Below are 17013 nucleotides of genomic sequence, written 5' to 3'. Positions count from 1 at the left end.
ATTGAACTCTTCACCATGCCCACGAGTGCCATTCACCATGCCTGCAGCACACCTTCAACATGTCATAGGTGTGTCTTGGGTGGGGCTATTTATGTATTTTGTAAGGGGGGATTGCCAATGGCAATACTATAATTATATAGTATGATTTTTTTTTCACCACTTTGATGTTTCATTGTGTCACTCCCCCAAAAGCTTAATTTACTCTTTGAGGGGAGATAGGTAGTCGAGTGTGCCAATATTGTGTAAAGGTTAAGTACGGGGTCCCCTTGATACAAACTTGTGCGTTTGTGCTTGCCATTCGTCTATGCAATACAAGTAGCATTTTTTACTAATTAGTTTGCATTATTTGTTGCCTTTTGTGTGTTATTACTTGCTTTCATAGGCATACTTGACCCAATTAAGCATTGTGTGGGGCCTCGCCGACTAGCCCTGTGACATTGTGGTTCTATGGGAATCCAACACCTTAATTGGAAGGTTGCCAATTGCTAGGTGAATATTGACTAGTGCGGTTTTTAGCACTTGGCATATTGATTTTTAACTTGTGAACAAATAGACCAACTGAGGGCTGGTTCGTTGGTGTGTTAGGTGGTTTTGTTCTAGCGTCAACGTAGAACAAGGGGGGAGTTATTAATGGTGCATGGCACCCAATAGAAAAAAAAAACTGAACAAATAGAATGCCTTTAAAAAACAATCTAAATTGCTATTCACCTCTCTCCCTCCTCTCTCTCCAAGTTAAAGCTCAAAGCCTACAAAATTGTGTTTTATGTAACGACAATCCAAGCCAATTAGAACATTATTTACACACATGTATATTTGAACTATACATGTTCATGGGATGGGCTTCTGGGCCCACAAGCCTACAAAATTGTGTTTTATGTAACAACAATCCAAGCCAATGAGAACACAATATTTACACACATGTATATTTGAACTATACCTGTTCATGGGTCGGGCTTCTGGCATGAATTTATACTGTATCGGCTCACACTTCGGGGTAGGCCCATTCAAAATTTTGGGAAGAGGCAAGCATGAACCTAGTACATGAGTATATTTAATTAAAAGAGATGGACTAGAAATGTAAATGGGTCGGGTTAAATAGTAAATCCGACTTGACCCAACCTTGTAGGGTAAGGTTAGGGTCAATATATTTGGTTTTAGGGTTAGGTTAGGGTTTTGATTATTCAGCCCGAATTGGGTTCGGGTTTTGGCTGACCTGCCTCGCTAGGTCATGATACCCTACATATATACAAAGTATTATTGTAATTTTTTGAATTCTAACTCTATATCTTTAAAATTTAAGATTTATTTACATATTGATTTTGATTTTTTTAATGGAAAAGTGACATCTTAAATTATATAGAACAATTATCTAACTTAAATTAATGGATTTTAGGCATTCAAAACATGTCAAAAAAATATAATTGAAATGCTACGAATCAAGTTGGGTCGGGTTAAAAAATTATGTGTTTTTAAGGCTAGGTTAGGGTTGAGGCAAACCCATGCCAAACCCGACCCATTGACATCTCTAAGATGGACTAAGGCTGTATTTGGTGCCACATTAGTGTTTCAGAAACTGTTAATTAATTTGTAATTTGGTTGGCTGATTTATAAGAAATCAGCAAATTGGTTAGAAATTAATTATAAAAAATGGGGCTGAAAAAGGAGGAATTGCCATTTTCCATGATTTATCTATTTCAGGGTTATGATTTATTGAATGACGTGGCATCTGGATAGGAGAAATAGTTCTTATAAAATTAAAATCATTATTAATAATTATTATGAAACAAAACTCAGTGTATTTCTCACGAATTGGATGACATGACAACAATGATAAACAAACAATTTCTCTGATTCGTGAGACATCAGTGATTTGCAGAAATCTCACAAGAGGATCATTATCCATTCCAAACACCTTATGGGTTTCGACCCGATTTGCCTTAGAAATGCATCTTCACTTAAAGAGGCCTAAGAACAAGAGCCTTTAGCATGTAGCGGCCACATATGCGATTTGACATCTGCCCCCCATAAAATGTTTCTAAAAAATGTTTTACAGTACAATCCAACCGTGTATTGGAACATCTCCACATGACAAGTAAGGGACATGATGTTTAACTCATGCGACTTTTCCTGTCTTACTAGTTACTAGCCATCATTATTACGCAACTGCTTTGTTTCGGTTGCCTTAAAGAAGTTATTGGTAGAGGCTTGTCCGGAAAGCCGCTTAAACAGCTGTACGATGATTAAAATTGGCTCTCCGGATTTTTCATCAAACATTATTTAAATGCTTTTCGTGTGGGCCCCACATCTTAATTCTAAAATGTCCCCGCACGAAATCCTCAAATCCCTCCCAAACCGCGCATCGGTCACTGCAGATCCAACGTTTCAGCTCCAGCCAAAGAGCCCCGCCCAAAACCCACCGCTGGTGACTCCGACACTTGCCTAAGCTGCTTCTCGCTCTAGGAGGTTAATTCCACATAGGTAGGCTTAAGAATTTCCTCCTCTTTCTCCGAACGCTTCGCCGTCTCATTCCCTTACTCCTTCCGCGCTTTCCGCGTCAACCCACGTTATCGTTTTGTTCATTTCCCGCGCTCCTTTTCTCGGATTTTCATTTTCCCGCGCTTTGTTAATTTCAGCAGAAGAGCAGCATCAACAGCTGCAATTAGCCAGTGTTTGATTTCCATACGCTACTTCTTCCTGTATAATTGAAACCCTAATTTCAGAAATGCAATTCTTCCGTTATTCTGTTTGAGCTAGATTTTTTGTTCGCAGAACCCTAGGGACTTTCTCCCTCAGTTTTTTCAGCATACACTGCGCTATTCTTCATTTCACATGTTTTTTCAGTATTACTTTTACAGGGGTTGAAGGAACTTTCATGTTTCGTTTTCAGGATGTACATAAAGCAGGTAATCTTAGCAGATTACTTATGCAGTTTGTTTGCGTTAATTGACTTTCATGTTAGTTATTTGCTGAATTTGTTTTAAATTTCGAAAACCAGGTTATCATCGAGGGCTTCAAGAGTTACCGAGAGCAAATTGCTACAGAACCATTCAGTCCAAAAGTTAATTGTGTAGGTAATGATTTTGCTCTTCTTCATTATTGTTCTTATTTCTTAATTTACATAAGCATGCTAGTGATGTCCATATAAATGTTGGTTCTTTAAGTATTCCAATGCTATTGGTGTTATTGTTTATGTTCTTCTGACATGACTGGTGTTGCAATGTTTCCATAGTTGGAGCAAATGGGTCCGGGAAGACAAATTTTTTCCATGGTATGTAACCTAGAACTGAACAGCATTCGATGTTTTTTTTTTTTTTTTTTAATTTACCTATCTTAAAATCCAAAGCAGAGAGACTGGTTTAAGATTAATTCGTATTTCGTGGTTTTTCCTCCTTAGCAATACGTTTTGTACTCAGCGACCTTTTCCAGAATCTTCGCAGTGAAGATAGACATGCCCTTCTCCATGTATGTATTGCTCATTGAATTATTTATTTCCTGGATGCCCTGTCTGTTCTTCTGTTATTTCATAGATTCTTGGTGCTAATATCCATACTTGCTTTTGAATATCCAATTGAATAGGAAGGCGCAGGTCACCAAGTGTTATCTGCTTTTGTGGAGATAGTGTTTGACAATTCTGACAATCGCATCCCTGTAAGACCTCTATTGCCACTATGTTTCCTTTATTTCATAAATGTTGATCTTAATAGTTCTTACTAGGGGTGTCCATGAAAAACCAAAAGACCGAACCAAACCGAGAAAACCGAACTGCAAAATGCGGTTAACCGAACCGATCGGTTCGGTTTCGATTCAGAATTTTTGAAAAACCAAAGATTTTCGGTTAACCTACAAAAAAACGGCGGTTAAACGAACCGACCGGTATATATATTTATATGTATATTATATATATTTTGAACATATGTCACATATTTTCTATATATTATATGTAAATATATATATTCATTATATATACATTTATACTTATATTATATTTATAATGATCTATTTATAAATATACTATGTATATTATATATTTTTAAATTATTTATAATATATTATATGTTATTTATTATTTATAATATAATATTATACATATATTTATATAATATATATTATAAATATAAAAAACCGAAGAACCAAACCGGTCAAAAACCAAAACCGGTGGACTGGTTAACCAGTGGTACTGGTTTGGAGAAATGGAAAAACTGGTACCACCGGTTTGGTTTACAAAAAAAAGGCCATGGTTAGGTTAACTAAAATGTGGACACCCCTAGTTCTTACTGTCTACCAGGAACTTAATGTGTTCATTTAAACAACTAAAATGTGTTATTTTCGTGCTCTCTATGCTTTCTTCATGAAAATTGAAATATTTCCATTTTCAATTATCTCTCTCTCTCTCTATCCCCCACTCCCTCCCTACCTCTTTCTCTGTTAATGAATACTTAGGTTGTGTTTTGTATACTTGTTTCTACTTGAAAGGTTTTGGGTTGATCAATATGAATTAGTGAGAGATATGTTTTGTTGTCACATCACATATAAGAGTAACTTTAGGTAGACTGATTAGGTTTTGTCCCCATTGAGCAAAGAGTCATACATTTTTAAGGTACGCCTGTTTTCAATTTCAACTATAAACAGCCTCAAATAACAGTTGTATGCCAATTTGTATTGATCAACTGAAACATTTTGGGTAGAAAGAGCAATGGTACCAAACACAACCTTAATTGATAGTGCCTAAAATTTACATACGAGGATGTAAAAAAACAAAGCAAAAATACTTTAAAGCCCCATCTCTCAATAACAAAAATTCATGTAGGCATTGAGCTTTATACCCTTCCCACACCCGGATTGTCTAGGCCATTAACGGTAACATTTATATCCTTAGGTATCCACTTGAGATGAACTGGAAACAAGGAGAGAGTGTTTAATCTCATTTAGGTAAAGATCAAACTTCCAAGGGTGTAAATCACAATCCATGCACTGGCTCATGGTATTAGATGAATTTCCTTTAACCAAAGCATTCCCTTAGTGAAGTAAACATGTGTAGTTTTAAGCGTTCTCAAATACTTTTTCCTTGGGGGCTGTTTGATAATGGGTGAAGTGGCTGAACTGAATGACTTATTGCTTTGTCTTTTAGTGGACACTCTAATTAAATGGATATAGTACTTAAGGTTATGCTAATCAACCCAGCTTTAGCTTCAGCCATTAAAGAGCTCATAACCTCCTTAATAATTTCTTCACTAACAATTATAAGACAAATAAAAAGCGGAAGTTTTTGATTAACTTCCATGATTACTGGGAGGTTGTGGTTGAAAAATGATTGGAGTGCAGATAGGGCGGTTCGTAAAGTTACTGAGAAGGTTGATGCCTTCCCAGTTTTAGGGTAATGCAAGTGCCAAGTTAACCATCCATTTTTGGCTGATATAATGGGAAAGTTCATTAAATATATGAGAAATGTGAAAGTAAAGGAGGATGAGACATTGTCCACATGATTGTGGATATGTATACAAAAACACAAAGGCTCCATTTATTTGTAGTGCAATTTCATTTATGACGCAAATGCATTAGTGCACATGAGAAGAATGCAGGTTCTGGTTCACTTAGCTTGCTTCATGTTTTTCCCCTGCTTCATCTATGAATGCAAACAAACAAAATAAGGCAAAAGCTGAAACAACAAAAATTGCAATTTGCATTCACATATTTTTTTGATAAATGATTGAAATAAATATCAGAAATACAAGCAGCCTAGGAAGAGGCACGAGATGTTACCTCCCCCAAGTACTGAATCATAAACACTAAACATGCCCAAACCTGAGATACAAATTACAAAGTAGCCCAAAACAGATCACCCCTTGACACCCCTTGCTTGGCCAGAGAATCAGCCATTGCATTTACTGATCTGTTAACCCACTGGAACCTAACAGTTGTGTTTCTTGTCATCCATTTAACTTTCTTTAACAGATCCCTATAGCCCCAACAAACTGTGTCTGGGCTATTCAGCCAGCCCACTACTAAGGAGACTACTAACAAATTGTTCACTCCTAATTGACTAGCCATCTGTATACCTTGTACTGCTGCTAGTAGCTCTGCCCTTACAGAATCACCTTCATCCACTGGTCCTGAGAAAAGAGACAACATATTGCTGTCTTTATCTCTCAGAATTCCACCAATTCCAGATGGCCCTGGGTTACCTTTGGCAGCTGCCATCAAAATTCAATTTTACCACTCCATCCGGTGGGGGTTTCCATTCAACTTGTAATTTGTTCTTGGTGGAGACTGTAGAAGCCACTGCTTCCCAATTTCTCCTTAAGTCATCAAAGGAGAAATCTACCAACAATTGTGAAGATTTCAGCCATGAAATTGTCTTTGCCAATATACATTCCTTGACTTCAGCAAGACTTATTTCCTTTTCTTGAAATATTCTAGCATTTCTCTCCTCCCATAAAATCCACAAGGTAGTGGCTTTGATACATTTCCACATTATTTTCCCTCTTTTTGTCAATCTCCCAAGAGTAGCCGGAGTGAACAATAGCTTTACTTCAGAGGGCAAGTTTCACCTGCACCCAAATAAAGAAACAACCCAGTTCCAAATATTGGCAGTAAAGAAGCACAATATCAACAAATGGTCAGTCCTCACCCTTCACTTTACACATAAAGCACCAATTTGGGGACAAACACAAAAGAAGTTTCTTCTTTTGCAAGTTTTCCACAGTATTGATCTTACCATAATAGGCTTCCCAATAGAACATTGCTATTTTGGGGGGTATTGGCCTTGACCAAACCTCTTTAACAGGGAAGATCTGAGAGGAAGGGTTAGAGCAAAGGGCTTTAAAGAAAGATGCTCAAGTGAAAGAGCCAACCGGGTTTATAGCCCAGACTCTTTTGTCTGGGTTAGTGGGGTCTAGGCACACTAAATCTAGAAGCAACAACAACTCTGAGGCACAATGAAATTCTTCATCCCATAACCCTCTCCGAAACCCAAAATCCCAATTTAAAGCCAAAGGGAAAACCGGGGGGGGGGGAGGAACCAAGAAATGGGTTTCTTTTTAAAGAGGGAGATGGAATAGAGAGAAGGGAAACAGTCTTTTAGGGGTTGAGTGCTCACCCAAGTATTTTATTCTTTCTAATCATTGTTATCAAATCAGGTTGCAGTTCTGAGTTTTCTACTTGGTATTAGAGCCACTTTACAAGATTTTTGAGTCTTCCATCATGCATCCCTAGATCAGCCAATTGCATGGTGAGTTACAGATCTGATCGAAGACTTCAAAAGGTCCCAAATCTTGGATTTTTTTGGTGGATCTAAAACTCCTTGTGTCAGATCTTGGGTTGATCATCATAATCAGGAAGGATTGGAGAAGGAGGAAGAATCTTGATTGTAGTAGGGCTCTTTATTTTTGACGTAGGAAAGGGCACTCAAGATTTTTTAGGCTTCTTGGTGTTTTCTGAAAGGAGCGTTTCAAGTTTTGGAGCTTTTTGAAGTCTTTGGAGGGAACGAAAACCTTTTCTCCTATTTCTATTAGCTCACGCAAAGATAAGAATCTCTCTGGGTAAAGGTATCTGGGTACTAGAAGGTAGGTTAAGGTCTTTAAAGGGGATAAGCTATTTTTTTTTGTTTTGTTTACAATTGATTTTCTAAACTGCTCTAGGAATTATGGAGGGCAGTGGAGTTGAATACAACTCTATTGGTGAAATGGAACTAGGTGGAGGAGGTGCTGGCGATCCTTTTGGGGTAGGACCATCACTACAGTTAAGTTGGATGGTACAAACTATTTGGAGTGGTCACAATTAGCCAAAATGGCCATGGGTGCTCGTGGAAAATTGGGATATGTCACTGGTGAAGCGAAGAATGACCAATTTTGGGAGCAACCTTGGGTTGGGGATTCATCCCTGATGGACCAATTTCCCTCTTTGTATGCTTTGTCAGATTTGAAAAATGAACCCACTTCTTTCTTAGTTGCTTCATAATCTACTTCCGGCTTTTTGGGTGGAATCTAGGGTTGAGAAGGACAATCAGAGATACAAATTTGGGTTGTATTTCGTTTTTTCTAGCCATCCTTGAAAATGTTTTCCTGGACCCGAGTAAGGATGACTCCAGAATTTGGACCCCCTCCTCCTCTGGCTCCTTTTCTTGTGCATCGTTTTTCGAGACTTTGTTCCAACCTCCTGCTCCCTTTGGGTTGTCCTTCCTTGTTAAAGAGATTTGGAGCAAACCCATTCCTCCTCGAGTTGGTAGTTTTTGTTGGGAAACTTTCCTGGAAAGAATAAACACAAATGACTTGCTTCAAAGAAAGATACCCAATTTCTGTTTACTTTCTAATAGGTGTATTCTTTGCAAAGCTGATGGGGAAACAAATTACCACTTTATGATTACTTGTTTGGTTACTAAAACTGTTTGGGAGTGGGTTTTTTCCCTTTTTGGATGTACTTGGAATCCCCCCGTGAGTGTGCAAAGCTTGTTCTCTCCTTTGTTCTCAAGATGGCCTAAGAAAAGAGGGAAGGTCATGTGGAGAAGCATTAGGGCGACAATGTGTTGGTCCATATGGGAAGAGAGAAACTCACAAATTTTTTCAGACAAGGAAAGAACCATGGAAAACTTAGTTGAATTGATACACCTAAGGGTAGTTCACTGGCTGAAATCTATGGAGCTATTCTCAGATTTTTCCATGGCTGACATATTGAGAAAGTGGAAAGAAATGGCTACCTCTACCCAATGTAAGAGGACCTCTAGACCTTCTTGGTCCCCCTCCTTCTGGATTCATAAAATTAAATTTTGATGGTAGTAGCTTAAGGAATCTTGGGCTTTCTGGGATTGGGGGGTTGTTCAGGAATGAGGTTGGGATTATTAATGCTATTTTCTCAGGTCCAATTGGAGAGGGTGACTCTCTTAGGGCTGAGATTCTAGTAGTTTTGGAAGGAATCCAAAGAGCAAGAGAATTAAACATATGATGCTTGGTCATTGAAGGGGACTCGGAGGTGGTTGAAGGAAGATGACAATGGTTTGTGGAGCTAGAGAAATGAAAAGAAAAAATTTAAATGGCTGAGTAGGGATATTGAGGTGGAGTACAACTGGGTGAAGAGAAGCGCCAACTCAATGGCTGATGGGTTAGCCAAGCTAAGGGCGCTTAAGGAATCTATGTTTTGGGTTAATTTTTAGTTTTCTTCTTTATTCTTTGTTGTGGGGGAGTTAAGATTATTTACCTCCCCTTTCTTGTACTTAAAGTTTCACAAATATTATTATTTAATAAAACATTTTGTTATTGATAAAAAAAGAGAAGAAACTTGAGACCAACTCTTCTCAATGGGTGTAGAAGAATTATATGGTGATGGTCTAGCTGTGCAATTCTATGTTATCCCATATAAGCGAGAACTTTCTATGGGCTAACACAACTAGGGAATTTTGGGATGGAGTTGTAGAGACTTACTTATAGAGTGAGAATTTTTCTAGGGCTTACTAGTTGAGGAATTAGGTGATTGCTACTAGGTAGGGAGATAAATATATTGCAGTTTATTTTTTAGCCCTCAAAACGTTGTGGTAGGAGATAGACCATTTGGAGACTATGATTTGGGAGAGCAGTAAAGATGCAACCACTTACTAGAAGCTAGTAGAGAAGAATAGAGTGTTTAAGTTTCTAGCAAGACTTAATCCAGTGTATGATATTGCATCACAACATGTTCTTTCTCATTGTAGTGTAACTCTCTCTCAGGCATATGCCTTTGTGTTTAGAGTAGAGAGGAGGAATGTGATGATGAGGAACCTAAATATTAAGCAATCTGTTATGGTTAGCACAATTAAACTTAAGCCTAGTAGGGATAAGTGTGGTAGTGATAGTATGAAGGAGGACGAGAAGGACTTGATTTGTGACTACTGTAAGAGGCCTAAGACCGAAGATACTTGTTGGAAGCTTCATCCACATCTTATACCAATTCGACGTAGAAATAAAAGGGGAGTGCTAACATGGTAGTGATTGGTGACTTAATCGGACCGCCTACCACAACTTCTTTAGAATCAGTTGCAGTGGTTGCAGTTAGGGCTGAGTTGGAGAGACATGGGTAGTTTCTAAGTCAGAGAGATACAACTAATTCTAGTTCTTCATTGGGTGGACAACAGGGTGCAAGTGGTCCATGAGCTAGTCATACTACTTCATTTGCTCATAAGGTAGTTCATATGCCATTGCAAATTATTCCTCCACTACAGGTAAGGGGGGATCTCCTTGGATAGGAGCCTCAGAACATATGACCGGTATTTCCACCATCTTTTCTTCATACCACCTCTACTCTAGTAGAGATTCAGTTTTTATAGTTGATGGCTTCCATGTTCCCATTGTTGGGAAAGGGGTCCATCAAAATAATTGATACCATTACCATGCCTTCTGTATTGCATGTGCCTAGACTAAGTACTAATCTTTTATCTATGAATAGTTTGACAAAAAATTTGAATTGTTTAGTATTTTTTTTCTCTTGGTCATTGTGTTTTGTAGGATTTGGAGTCAAAGAGGATGATTGGGAGTGGTTGTGATGTGAATGGCATATGCATTCTCAATGTGCTTCCTAGTCATCAGGGTCATCATGTCAATAGTAGGAGTAGAGTCAAAGTCAGTGGATCGTATTATGCTTTGGCATAACTGGTTAGGGCATTTTTCTTTTGGTTCTTTGCGCTTTTTGTTTCCAAAGCTATTTGACTTCGTTAAGTTGTCAAGTTTGGAGTATGAAGGTTGTCAACTTGGAAAATATTGTAGATATTCTTTTAAAGTACTAAGCCAGCCCACCAATCCTGTAACCCCCAGTTTCCCTGTTAATGAGGTTTGGTGCAGGCCAATTCCTCCTAAAGTTGGTAGTTTTGTTGGGAAGCCTTTCTGGAAAGAATCAACACGGGTGATTTGCTCCAAAAGAAGAGACCCAATACTTGTTTGCCCCTTCATTGGTGTGTTCTTTGCAAAGTCTATTTTGGAGTGGGCTTGCTCTCTTTTTGGGTGTACCTGGATTCCTCCTTCAAATTTGTAGGGCCTTTTTGATCCTTCTTTTTCAGGTGGTGTATGAAAAGGGGAAGGACTATGTGGAGAGGATTGAGGGGTGCAATATGCTGGTCTTTGTGGGAAGAAGGAAATTCCAAAATCTTCTCTAATGTAGAGAGAGGTGCTGAAGAGTTGAGGGCCTTAATACACATAAGGGTTATTCAGTGGATGAAGTTCCTAAAGCTTTTCATAGAATATACAGTGGATGATATGCTGAGGAAGTGGGGTGAGATTGCTAGCTGTACCTAGACTAAGGCTGGGGTGAGTGTGTTTTGGACTCCCCCACCTGCGGGCTTCATAAAACTAAACTTTGATGGAAGTAGCATAGGGAACCCCGGACAATTAGGGATTGGGGGTGTCTTCAAGGATGAGAATGGGGTTGTTTCTGCCATGTTCTCAGGCCCAATTGGGGTGGGTGATTCTCTCAGAGCTGAGATCCACGCAGTTATGGAAGGTGTCTAGAAAGCTAGGGAGATGAATATCATAAAACTCATAATTGAAGGGGACTCGGAGGTGGTGGTTGGGTGGCTGAACAAAGAAGAGAGTGGTTTATGGAGTTATAGTAATTTGAAGAGGAAATTCAGATGGTTGGTTTGAGAAATGGAAGTTAAAATCGTTTGGGTGAAAAGGTAAGCTAATTCTTTTGCTGATGGGTTAGCTAAACAAGGGGTGGACAGGGACGCCATGTTTTGGGCACAGATGTAATTTAATTTTGTTGAAGATTAATCAGTTTTATGATGTTTTTTATGAGTAGATGTTTTATGTTAGTTGTTAGATAGGAGGTGGGGACCACAATAGTTATGTGAGTTCAAATTTTATTATGTTTTTGTGTCTTATATATGCTGTTTTATGTCTTGCTGCCCTTTAAGGGCATAGTTGTCTTTGTACTGCTCTATTATTTTTAGTATAAATAATAAGTGAAGGGGGCGGCTAGATTATTTCTCTCCTTTCTTTTCAACTTCTCTTCTTCTGCTTATCTCTTCCTTCTTTCTTCAAGAAACTCCTTTTATTTCATATTTTTTAATTCAACAAGCTTTCTACTAATTTTTTCTTCTCCTGTTCTCTTTTTCTCTCTTGTTTCTTCTCTTGGGGCTCATAATGTAGATGGAAGATAAGAAAGTTTGTCTTCCTCCCTGTAATTATTGTGATAATTAATGAATTGTGTTATTGATAATAAAATAAAATAAAATATATTCTTCAGTTTTTGATATTGTTCATACCGATGTTTAGGGACTATATCATGTTCCTTCCTTCTGTGGGTGGATTCCACTATTTTCTCTTGTTTGTGGATGATTATTCACGATGTTGATGGGCATATTTGATGAGATCTCATGATGAGGTACCTGCCTTGGTACAATTGTTTCATCAAATGGTTTTGACGTAATTTGGAGTACTAGTTAAGGTGTTAAGATCAAATAATGCTGGAGAATATTTTGAAAAGACTTGGAACACTATTTATTAGAGCATGGAGTAATTCATTAGAGCAATTGCTTCATATACTCCTCAACAAAATGATGTAGTAGAAAGGAATAACACATTGTGGAAATGACAAGATGTATTATGGTGAGCTCCACAGTTCCGATTCGGTTTTGGAGTGATGCGGTTCTCATGACAATCTTCTTGATTAATCAGGTGCCTCTTGTGTTCTTGGATACACTATTCCTTTCAACCTTCTTTTTCCCAAGGGGGAAATGTTTCATGTTCCTTTGAGGTTGTTTGGATGTGTATGCTTTATCCACATCCTTGGTTTCAAAGCTGGACCCTAAAGCAAAGAAGTGTATATTCCTCGGTTATGTAGGAAATCAAAAGGGGTATTGGTGTTATGATCCAATGTTGGGAAGTCGGTTTGTCATCATGGATGCCACTTTATTTTTGACTTCACACCAAGACAAAGCTGGTTGCAAAAGGGTTTACTTAGACTTGTGGGATAGACTACTTGGAGACTTTTGCACCGTCTCTAAGCAACTACTTACTCTTGGCTTCTCTTCCAACTTGATGTGAAGAATGTTTTCCTTAATGGAGACTTGTAGGAGGTGTACATGGACCTTTCAACTGGTTTTTTATGGTGATATAGGCAAAAGAAATGTATGCAAATTAAAGAAGTCCTTATATGGATTGAAACAATCACTAGAACTTGGTTTGACCGGTTTAGGAGTGCATTGATTGGTTTTGGGTACATTTAAACCTAGTTTGATCATACTTTGTTTGTGAACATTAGGGGATCATTGGTGTTAGTGTTGATAGTGTATGTGAATGACATTGTAGTCACTAGTCACAGGAAATGACTTGAGATGCATTGAAGAAAAAATTGGGAGTTTGAGATTAAGGATCTTGGGAAGCTGAAGTATTTTTTGGGCATTGAGGTGGCAAGGTCCAAACATGGGATCTTCATTTCCCAAAGGAAGTATGTGTTGGACCTATTACAAGAGACAAGAAAACTTGGGGTTAAACTAGCTAATACACCCATTGACCAGAATCACAGAATTAATGCTTCAGAAGGTGAACTAGTAAAGGATGTTGGAAGGAATTGGAGATTGGTGGGCTGACTGTTATACTTGTGCATGGCACAACCAGATATATCCTGTGTAGTTAGTGTGGTGAGTCAGTACATGCATGCCCTATGAGTTCAACATTGGGAAGCTATTGACAAGATGCTTGTCTATTTGAAAGGACACCTAGATAGAGGAACATTGTTTACTGACCCTGAACATTTGAAGTTGGAAGCTTACACGCATGCTGATTGGGCAAGGTGCCTAGATGACAGGAGATCTACATTAGGAGTTTGGACTCTTGTTGGGGGTAATTTGATTTCGTGGAAGAGTAAAAAAAGTCGTAGCCAAGTGCAGAAACTGACTATAGAGCTATGGCACATGGTGTTTTAGAGCTTCTCTGGGTTTGGTCCTTACTAGGAGAATTTGGAGTTGATGCAAAGGAACCTATGACGCTGTACTAGCGTGATAGAACAAAGCATATAGAAGTGGACATGCATTTCATAAGAGAAAGGGTGACATTTGGAGAAGTGTGCCTACCATATGTTTCATCTAATTTACAACTTGCTGATGTACTAACCAAGGGATTTGCAAGAAATAAGCTTGAATATGATCTATACAAGTTGAGAATGTGTGACATCTACTTCCAACTTGAGGAGGAGTGTTGAGATGTTCAACAATTTTTTTTGTTTCTTTTTTATTTAGCATCATTAGTTAGTATTATTGGGTTGGGCCTAAGCCCATTAGTTTATGTTTACTTTTAAAGACTGTTTTTATGTTATTAGTAGTAGCCACTAATAACATAAAACAGATGGTGACACCATTGTTGGTGGTGAGGAGAGCTTTTGGGAAGGCAATTATTGCTTTAAGGAAGTGAAGGTTGGGTGTAGATCTGGGTCGAAGAAGCAACTTTGAGGAGGAGGAGGCACCTTCTGAGGTGACTGTCAAAAACTGCGTAGTTTAAGAAATAATAATGTTGTGCATGTGATGAAAATATTTTCAAGGTTGAAGCTTAGTCTTGTTGGAATAGGACCAACAAAGAATTATAAATGGGTCTCTAGGAGAAAAGATGCAAAAGGGAGTGGTTCGGCTGAACCTGATCTTAAGGGGTCAATGATGTAGGCTAAATCGTCGGGTTCCCATTTGAGGAAGGAACAACAAGAAGGCAAGGTGACTGTTGACGGTCCTGTTGCTGAAGAGATTTTGTTTGTCACAATCGGGTGCGGATAAGGACGATGTCACAATTTGTGGGGACAAGAATAGATGGGTGGGATAAGTGGGAGAAGAGGGACTGGATGAAATTGAGTGAACTCAGGGTTGGTGGGAAGACATGGAGAGGGGGAGGAAGATGAGGTTTCTAGCTGGATTGGGTGGGGTTTGAGAGAAGGTAGGAGGGAGCAGAATGGGTGGAGCGTTGAATTTTTGATTGCAGGAATGGGCATTTTGATGACAGTTTGGGATCTCTGTCTTCTAGAGTTTGTTCAAGTGAACGAGTCTGATCTGCTTGAGAATTTTTTGGAGGCCTTTGGAGTTGAATCCTTGTAATTTGATTCTTTTCAGTGTCATTTCTGTTTTGTAGTTGGTTTGTCAACTAGACAACCATCTTCTTGAGATGTTCGGACTTTTTTCAGTTTAATGAAATTTCCTTTGATCTTTCAAAAAAAAACAGTTATTGGCAGTAGCCACCCTATTAAGGGCATATTAGTCATTGTAATCTCTTTTATTTTGTGAGTATATAAGATAATGAGTGGGGCGACTGGGTCATCATTGGCTTCTCCCATCTTTTTTTCTCTCTCATCTTTTCTTCTCTCAAAGAAACTCTTTTCTCTCATTCTTTCTATCACTATTATCAAATCAGGTTGCAGTTTTGAGTTTTCTACTACTACCATATCTTTGGGTTATGGGCTTTGTGGCAACTCCTAAATCCTGCAAGTGCTACTTAATTCTCGATGTAATCAACTTACTTTTCCCATGTCTTTTTGGCAAATACAAGAAATGTGATAGGGAGTAGAAAAGGTAGGGTTTGAAGAGAAATAGGGTGGGTGGGGGGTTGGGTCTATTATGGCTTTTTCTTTGAAAGAAAAAAATAAACAATTTTTTATTTTTTTATTTTGGGTGTTAATTAGAGAGGCGCTAAAGGGCTAAAGAGCAGTCATTAACATTTTAATGGGACATTTATCTTTTGGGGGGCCAAGGACCCACTTTATTATGCGTCTACCCCTGCCTCCACCCACTAAGTATACAAGTAATGATGATTTTAACAAAAGAATTGGGGGGAGGGGGGAGGGGAGGGCCCCCATCTTTATACTTGGCTCTTCCCCTGGGGCTAGCCAATGCCCCAACGACATTTCAGAGCCTCATGAATGAAATATTTAGACCATATATATGACAACTTGTGTTGGTTTTCTTTGATGATATCATGGTTTATAGCCCAAATTGGACCACACACTTGGACCACCTTAGAAACACAATATCTCTCCTAAGGCAGCATTGACTATTTGCTAAACAATCCAAGTGTGACTTTGACAAGAAACAAATCCATTATCTCGGTCATATTTGGGTGGAAGGGTGAGCACAAACTTGGAGAAAATTGTAGTAATGAAGGAATGGGCCAGGCCAAAATCCATAGGTAGTTTGCGCGGATTCTTGAAGTTAATTGGGTATTATCGCTGATTCATTAAGGGGTATGCCACCCTAGTTGTATCCCTTGGTTGCTTAGGAAGGACTCATTCACTTGAAGTGAAGAGGCTGGTCAAGCCTTCAAAGCTCTCAAGAAGGTTGTAACCACACCACCCTCCTCAGTCTTGCTGAATTTCACTAAAGAATTTATAATTAATGTGAAGCATCCGGTAGAGGTATTGGCGCGGTTCTCATGCAAGGAGGTCAACCCATTGCTTTTATGGCAACTTCTTATCTTCACAAGCCTTGCTGGAGTCTACGTACAAGGAGTTGATGGCTGCAGCCCTTAGTACAAAAATGGAGGGCCTACTTGTTGGGTTGCAAGTTCACTATTAGAATAGACCAACGAAGTCCCAGGTATCTGTGCAACCAAAGAGTTTTGACTTTGGAACAACAAAAGTGGGCATTGAAGCTCATGGGGTATGATTTCTTAATACAATATGAAACCTGGCTCCTCCAATAAACTTGCAGAGGCCTTATCTTGAAGGGAAGAACTGGCACAACTGACCGTAAGCCCACTTATCCATTGTTGGAACAGATCCAAGTGGAGGTCTTACAAGACCCAAAGTTGGGCCACATCCAAGCCCAATGCCAACAGGACCCAACAGCAGTTCTAGGGTACACCCTCGTGGGGTCAACTCTATTCTATAAAGGCTGATTAGTGGTGCCTTCTACTTCAGTTTATCTTCAATATCTCCTCAGGCTTTTCCATGACTCGGCCATTTGGGGTGCTTAGAACATATAGAAGGCTCGCAGCCCATTACTATTGGAAGGATATGAAAAGAGCTATTCAGGCGTATGTGGCCATGAGTTTGTCAACAACAGAAATACTTGACTTAAGC

At 38.8% G+C, this 17013-nt stretch overlaps 1 protein-coding gene across 2 annotated transcripts in view; it reads left to right on the top strand.

Annotated features, from left to right (window-relative positions):
• The first annotated feature begins 2340 nt into the window (after positions 1-2340).
• Positions 2341-17013, top strand: part of TTN7 (Structural maintenance of chromosomes (SMC) family protein) — a 43321-nt gene continuing 28648 nt past the window's right edge. Inside the window, exons 1-6 of one of the 2 annotated variants that reach the window (XM_010255991.3) lie at positions 2341-2478; positions 2842-2903; positions 2996-3071; positions 3230-3268; positions 3395-3462; positions 3577-3648. In XM_010255991.3, the coding sequence (XP_010254293.1) occupies positions 2889-2903; positions 2996-3071; positions 3230-3268; positions 3395-3462; positions 3577-3648 (270 nt within the window). In that variant the 5' untranslated portion in view covers positions 2341-2478; positions 2842-2888. The remainder of the gene's footprint in view (positions 2479-2841; positions 2904-2995; positions 3072-3229; positions 3269-3394; positions 3463-3576; positions 3649-17013) is intronic. The other variant, XM_010255990.3, reaches the window with a different exon arrangement.

The sequence above is a fragment of the Nelumbo nucifera genome, chromosome 2 (assembly GCF_055504915.1).
Source record: "Nelumbo nucifera cultivar China Antique chromosome 2, China Antique-T2T, whole genome shotgun sequence".
NCBI classification, from domain to species: Eukaryota; Viridiplantae; Streptophyta; class Magnoliopsida; order Proteales; family Nelumbonaceae; genus Nelumbo; species Nelumbo nucifera.
Note: the sequence above shows the minus strand (reverse complement) of the source record. Positions and strands in the feature narration are given on the sequence as shown.